At 36.3% G+C, this 8,292-nt stretch overlaps 1 protein-coding gene across 1 annotated transcript in view; it reads right to left on the bottom strand.

Annotated features, from left to right (window-relative positions):
• Nucleotides 1–2,054: 2,054 nt before the first annotated feature.
• LOC143242894 (band 7 protein AGAP004871-like) overlaps nt 2,055–8,292 on the bottom strand; it is a 31,325-nt gene continuing 25,087 nt past the window's right edge. Inside the window, 1 exon segment of the mRNA XM_076486499.1 lies at nt 2,055–3,319. Coding sequence (XP_076342614.1) covers nt 3,122–3,319 — 198 coding nt within the window. The 3' untranslated portion in view covers nt 2,055–3,121.

Raw genomic sequence — 8,292 nt, 5'->3', positions numbered from 1 at the left:
CAACACATGGGTTCAGATTAAATATCAACCCTGAAATAGTTAGCATTTATGTTCAGTTTTAAAAATTAACCGTTTAGGATTGTGATCATCACAATAAGTAATTATCTGATGTAATATCTGTCTACTAATGCTATGACAAGTAGTAGAAATTAAATAACAGTTTCAACTATTTATAATAAAATATAAGTGACTGACATCGACTTTCTCCACTGTCTGTGTTCATGACAAAGTAATCTAAACTAATTAAAATCATTGCATTTTTGTTTGTTACTAAACAGCTTATATAAACTTAAATAATTTAAATTAACAAAATTAAACATGACACCGACACTTATTTCGAAATGCAAGCTGCCTAACTTTATAACACTGTTTATGTAATTGAATTGTCCTTCAATAAAGACAACAATTTGACAAATGAATGACACTTAAATTAAGACACATACCGAAGTGTTTATTTTCTTGCTAAAAATAATTTTATTTGCTAATTACATATAATGTATATAGCAAGAAAACAACCAGAAGTTCGTCTGTTGTGATAGTATTAAGTAATATTTAACCAGCAGCTTGTCAGATATGGTTGTAATAATACCTATCAAGATTCGAAATGTAATTTCTTTTTTAATGTTGTTTTCCTTTTTACAATTCTGCGAGACGTTGTAAACAAAGAAATGTTTTCTATCTGAATTTTTGGAAAGGCAACAAAATTACCGTAGGTATTATTTTAAAGCTTTTCTCTATTGACACTAGGAGGTTTTTAGATCAGATTTTATCGTGTCTGAAAAGAGATCCTTACAGAAATAAAGCCGTCTTTGATTATGTCACGTGGATTTTTTTTTATTTGAGTGTCAGATGTAATTCATAAAAAAAAGAAAATAACATTGGTATTCATAAACAAATATCACCGTGTCCACTCAAAGGTACAGTTCGGATACCAGCTTCTATTGACAATACTGTTTTTCCATTTCGCTAATAGAAATTTATGTTTGTTATCAAGCGCAAAGCTACATAAAGGGCTACCTATTATCTGCCAAACACGACTATTGAAACCTGGTTTTAGAGCGTCTTAAGCATAGACTTACTACCGAGCCCACGGGGAGGGGTGGGGTAGATTAAGAACTATTAACCTTAACCATGAATTAATTGTCTTCTAATCTGGTAATGGATGTTGTGGGGTTGTTTTGGTTAAGATAACAACATCCAAATGCTAATGTAAAATTATTACCATGAAAAAAATAAATATATAAAAAACTATTAATCATGCAATTAAAATAGTATAAAAACTAGTGAAAGTTTCATTTTATATTATGCTTATAGTAAAGTTTGGTTTAAGAATGATATTCAAAGTGCGTAATGTGTATCACAACATTAGGGGTTGAGGTCAGTATACTAAAACGGTTATGAAAATGTAAATCAGCAAACCGCGTGACAATCACGTGCTCAGCCTCTGAAGTTTCGTGAGTAAAACGAAAACGTTTAAAAAAAGGTGACAATACACATGTATGACTTTCAGATTCAAACTTAACATGCTACTTGTATTTTGTAATCACGGCAACGCTGCTAAGGTTGCCTGCTACCGTTCCTAATTTAAAACTATTGACCAGAGAAAAGACAGCCATCCAGTAGTAGCCTACAAACAACATGCCACGCTAAGCTATTAACGGTTGCTCTTATATCTCACCCAGATCTGGTGTTGCATGGGGCTCACTCACTATCAGAGACTCCGTTCACGGATATTTTGTATTTCAATACTGAAAAGATTTATTTATTAGTTATATTCTTATAATGTTGTGGCGTTTTGTTTGATTTGTTGTTGTTTTTTTACATTTTTAATCACATAAATTATTTTGGAATGTAAATTCTTTGATTTTTTACTGCATGGTATTTTAAATGATTGTATTCCATAATAAAAAAATACTTTAAATTTATGCTGTTATCTGTTGGTTAAAACTGGTTACTATAAACGCCTTCACAGGACTATTTGTATATTTAGGTTTAACGTTTAAAGATATGTAAACATTTTTGGATAGTACAGTCAAATTATATACATATGTTGATCTTGATTATATACTATTATAACGATTTTAAAATGCTTAGAACTTTTTAGTAGTACAATCTATCAGAATGTCGTATGAAAACAGTCCACGATACGAAATTTAGATGAACGAATCATCTTCAATCCTGATACCATATTTTGTGCTTCTAAATGTGTTTGAGCATTAATACGACTCAATTAAAACTATTCATTATTTTAATATTCACAGAGTTTTTTGAGCACACGAAAGAAAAAGTGAAATAATAAAAAAAGAAAGTTGCATTACATAATTTTATATTAATTTCCTTGGGTCTAAAGAACGATACCTCAATTAGGCCTAACTGGTATTATATCAAAATATACAATAGGATGCTAGACGTCTAGACAAAGCACACGAGAGTACTTACGTGTAATTATTGTTATGAACTACAATGGCAAAAGGAAAAGAGTATTTATAAACTTGAGAAGTTTATATAGAAAATAAGAAAAATATTGTTTCACACGTATTTAAAAAACAACAACAAAAACTACTGAGTTTATGACTTCGTATGAGACCTTGCAATAGTCGCTTAAGTTGAATATTTTCTTCTCTAATTTTTTGTTCATATTTTATACAACGAAAGTAACACCCGATGTAATGTCACATATGAAATTACGTCGGACCAGACAGACGCGTAAGATACGGATTTTTTCGGTCGAACTTAAACAGAAACAAAAGTGCATGGTTATTATATACTGCAAAGGTGAGTGTGACTCGCTCCTACACGATTGTAAAATAAGCCTAAAATCTCGCTACAAGATTTAATGCTTTGAATTATGAAAGGTGAGCGCGATATCTTACCTGGTCATCAGGTACAATAACGAGTGCTGGTCAGTTAAGTTAAATACAATAAGGACACCACGTGAGTCGACCCTCAGAAAATTCGAAAGCTGTATACACATTTACCTAGACAGTTACAAAGGTGTAGAACACTTACGATATCACTATCTTTTTAACAACCGGACCTGATTTTCAAATAGATCAGCTTAATGACCACTATGTGACCTTAAGCTGGACAGGATCGATTGAAATGGATTAAAAGATCGCCCTCAGTTGTTCTTTCTGGATAAGAACTCGCTGAGAAAGTCGATAGGGAGAGGGAATAAGATAGTTGAATTTTTCTCAGCAGAGATGGTGTTCAGGGTCTGGAGGTAACGAAGCTGCAGAGCTGCTGGTGACTGAGAAATAACATCAGCTGCTTCTTTCAGAGCACGAGACGCTTTTTGTTCACCTTCAGCAGCAATCACCTAGGAGACAATAAGCATTTCAGAATAAATTTAGAATTTTAAGTTTGTTGTTAAAAACGCTGTATTATGATTCTTCAGACCTCACTGAAAAAGGGCTGTAATAATGTTTCGATGATAAAAATATCTCATGAACATGTAATATTTATATTAGAATCAGAGTTATTCTGATCGTATATATCTGAATATATCTCATGAACATGTAATATTTATATTAGAATCAGAGTTATTGTGATCGTAAGTGTCTCAGTAAAAGGTTTATGTAACATTTATATCAGAATCAGAGTTATTCTGACTGTAAATGTCTTAATATAAGGTTTATGTAACATTTAAATTAGAACCAGAGTTATTCTGATCGTATATATCTGAATATATCTCATGAACATGTAATATTTATATTAGAATCAGAGTTATTGTGATCGTAAGTGTCTCAGTAAAAGGTTTATGTAACATTTATATCAGAATCAGAGTTATTCTGACTGTAAATGTCTTAATATAAGGTTTATGTAACATTTAAATTAGAATCAGAGTTATTCTGATCGTATATATCTGAATACATCTCATGAACATGTAATATTTATATTAGAATCAGAGTTATTGTGATCGTAAGTGTCTCAGTAAAAGGTTTATGTAACATTTATTTCAGAATCAGAGTTATTCTGACTGTAAATGTCTTAATATAAGGTTTATGTAACATTTAAATTAGAATCAGAGTTATTCTGATTGTAAGCGTCTCAATAAAATGTAACATTTATTTTGGACTCAGAGTTATTCTTTTTTCTTACCGTAATTAATTTCTTCTAATATAAACGTTTCATAAGCTGCTTCTCATTGAGAAAACCCTAACTAAAGAATTATTCAAATTAAAGACCCGACATTCTGAATGTGAAGAGACTGAGCGTGGTTTAACTTCAGGTGTTACAGGCTGGTGATTAAAAGGTAAAGATTCAGTTCACCATAAGCTGCAGAACACATTCTGCACTTTCTGTTGTGAGGGCGCTATAATTGTGAACACATTCTGCACTTTCTGTTGTGAGGGCGCTATAATTGTGAACACATTCTGCACTTTCCGTTTTGAGGGCGCTATAATCGTGATAGCCAAAAACGCTAGAGTGTGAGACTGACGTCATTGCCACAACAAAGGGAAAAATTGGAATGTGGATGAACATAACAGTTGCTTATATTGTTGATTTGTACTACATTCAAGATGACATAGCATCAAAAGATACGTGAAAGATCAAAACAGTTCAATTTTGACGACTCCTGTAGAATGATAAGTGGCAGTTTGGTTAAAAATAAAGCAATGTGATACACCATAAGGACAGATGCCACAGTTTTGTCCAAATAAGGAAAATTGTCTTCTTTCGAGCACTAGTATAGTGTAACATACCAGAAGATGGCAATTTATAAAGGTATAGATCGTTACAGTTTCATTGTTTCTAAGTGGATGCAAGAACTAGTGGTATGAAAAATTACCAGAGTCCTAAGATGATTGAATATAGCACCAGTTTTTCACCAAGAAAACCTAGGGTCGAATTATGGCCACTACCGACACAGAAAATAGTTCATTCATTCATTTGTTTATGTTGTGAATTTTGCGCAAAGTTACACGAGGGCTATCTGCGCTAGCCTTCCCTAATTTAGCAGTGTAAGACAACAGGGAAGGCAACTAGTCATTACCACCCACCGCCAACTCTTGGGTTATTCTTTTACCAAAGAATAGTGGGATTGACTGCCACATTATGACGACCCCACGCTTGACAAAGCGAGCATGTTTGGTGTAACGGTAATTCGATCCTGCGACCCTCGGATTACGAGTGAAACAATTTGGTTTCGAACATAACTTCTTCATATTGTTTAACATATAAATACATGAAATGGTCAATCAAGATGTTTCAGTTCTATGGTGAATGTTAAAGATATAAAACCTTGACGGTTAGAACCCAATGCAAATTATTTAAATAATTTCTACAAAAAGATTACTGCTAAGGACAAGAGTTTAGTAGCTGTAACGTAATTATTCCAATCAGGATGATCTATGTATAATCCTCAAATTCAGCACTTGGTATTTCTTCCAAACCATATTATTTGTTTCTTTCAAACACAGAGCTACAAAATGAGCTATTTTTGTTGTGCTCGTCACAGGGATCTAACCCATATTTTTTCATTATAAACTTTCAAGCTTACAGTTGAGTCATCGGGGTGAGGGGGGGTGCATAATTCCAATATGAAAGGTGCCTAGTGGATAGGGCTGCGACGATTACGGACTTTTGTAACAGGTTAATCGTACTATATTGCCCAGCCCTCAAAAGTTCGCTCCTGTCTTGGAAAAAGAACGATTTTTCTGACACCAACAGAAGAGGAGAGACCCAGATGACCCCCTCCCCCCGCTGGACGTTTGCTGTGTATTATGCGAAATTGCGAACAGCAGATCCATGAACTTTTTTGCTGGACTGTCCTCAGTGTCCTGACCAGGTGGTAGACTACCGGCAGGTGGTCATTGAAAGCTGTTTGTTATTCATGTTCGAAATGATAATACAACAACTATTCAAAAAACACAACAAATTTTATTAAACAAACAACAAACAAACAGGATATTCATTATTGCACAATCATATCAACCAAACGAACCAATATGAATTATTTTTCAGAAAACTAATGTAGACCTTGTACGGAAGCAATTTTGCTTTTACACCAAAAGTTAATATTATGAATTACCAATATGACTGGCTATTGCAAACCAAGCAAACTCAAACAAGTCCTATGAATATTAATAGAAAACGTTCCTGAAAAAAATAAAAAATAAAACAGCAACAGTCGGCTGACATAAACTCATCAATTGCCATGAACATTTAGAACAAAAAAAATTAATTATGCTCATCACTAGAACTTGAATTATTGTCATGAGAGCTCCGGGCTGTTTTAAGATTGTCAGCTTCACGGTAGTAGATCCACCAAAGGCGGCAGCCAGAGGCCGAGCTGGTCTTTCTGGGAAAGTGAAGTTCTTGTGGAGCACAGTTATTTTATCCAGATTTTCTGGGTCCAGACTGCATCTGAGTTTTGACATTGTTAGTCCTGCAGCAGAAAATGTCCTCTCGGATGAAACTTCAGTCACCGGGATACACAAAATCTTCTTAGCTAATGCAGCTAACCTCGGATATTTGTTATCTTGAAACCTCCACCAGCCTAGTGGATCAGAGGTGGAGATCGGCTCAGATAGATATGTTTCCAATTCGAGCTCAATGGATGCATAGGGGCGATTGGGCTGTATCACCTTGGATACAGTCAAACAGGCTCTCTGCCGTTTATGGCTCCACTGGTTCTTGTGCGAGCGAAATGTTTGGGCTTTCCTGTTCGTGGGTGGCGTCTTGCTCTGATATGCTGTCACGGAGTAGTTGTTCCTTCAGATAATCCTCTATCCTCTCTCTCAGGGCATAAGGAAAGAAACAGCCGTTTGTAGCGAGGGTCCAATATTGCAGTGAGGGACCACAATCCTGGTTCAGTGGTCGGAACCCCGGAGTTGTCTACCTGAAATCGAGTCATCATCATTCCCTGCACGATTCTTGCTTTCAGCGTTGTCAGCACATCTGCATCCCAGCCATCCATTTCTTGAAGTCCCTGAGAACCCTGACCTTCATGTAACCTGGTCAGTATACGCTTGAGTACAGTGTAAATGCTGCTCGATGTGGGAATTTTCTCCTTTGTCAGTAGCTCGGTCGCCTGCGCAAGAGGCTTGAGGACCTCTACTGCCCCTTCCATCACACTCCACATGGCATCGTCGAACACCAAGCTGGCACGATCTTTTGCTTTTGTCATGTTTTCATCGTGGAGCACTGCCACAAGAGACACACGGAGGTGAAGAAGTCGCGTTAACATCTGATATGTGGAATTTCACCTTGTGGCAACTTCTTGTATGAGCATATGAGGTTCAACACTGATTTTTTTTTGGTGGTCATACAAGGCTTGGATAGCTACAGTGGACAGGTCGAAGTGGCTTACATAACGTCTGGCTGCAGCAAGAACTTTGGCGATGTTGGGTTCCTTAAGAGCATCAGTGATAGCCAGCTGTAAACTATGTGAGAAACAAAACATATGTTCTAATTTGGCCTCCTTCGCAGTGACTTTCATGTTGGACGCATTGACCGTGACTAGGGCAGAGATAGCATCAAGCCCAAACTCCGCAGCAGTATCTGTGACATGTTGTGCTATGTTCACCCCTGTATGGCAGTCATCTATTGCCCGAGTAGCAACAACTTTGGTTTGCCTTCCCACTCCGCAGTCAAAAAATGGCAAGTAAGCGTAATGAACGGCTTCATCTTCAAGTTGGTCTACAGGTCAGTTGTTATAGCAACTGTTTTCCCTGACATTTCTTCCACAACTTCTGCTTTGCACTCTTGATATGCTGAGGCTAAGTAGCTATTTATTGTCTTTCGACTGGGCACGTGGTACTGGCTGTTCATTTTTGAACAAAAATTCCTAAAACCTTCACCTTCTACGATGCTCGTTAGTCTAATATCTATTGCGCACATGAGGGTTAAAGCCCTTGTAATTTCTTCCACCTTCTTCTTGCCCAGAGCTCTCACGGATGTATGCCAGCCTTTTAAAGACGTTTGTCGTTTTTTAGCCACAGGCCCATCTTTTTTTCGCTCAAATCTAAACGTTTGTGCACATGTTTCATATGGTTCCGCATTGCGGATGTGCCACCACTATAGGACAAAGCAGCTTTGCACAACCTGCATACAGTTTTTTTCTTGCCATCTGTCAAGACGAAATGTTTCCAGATAATAGATCTCCGACCACATTTTTCGCTAGATGACATCGTGCGTTCATTAGTCGTTCAATTAAGTAATCAGATATCAAAACAAGAATTTGCGCGTGACGGCCGCGCCGAACGTTAACAAAAACTCTAAAGGCTTTCAACAACAACAACAACAATGAAAATTCAACCAAACAAAAAGGCAAGCAGTTCGTAAAAT

Source organism: Tachypleus tridentatus, chromosome 2 (genome assembly GCF_004210375.1).
Source record: "Tachypleus tridentatus isolate NWPU-2018 chromosome 2, ASM421037v1, whole genome shotgun sequence".
NCBI classification, from domain to species: domain Eukaryota; kingdom Metazoa; phylum Arthropoda; class Merostomata; order Xiphosura; family Limulidae; genus Tachypleus; species Tachypleus tridentatus.
This window is presented reverse-complemented; position numbering and strand designations above follow the sequence as displayed.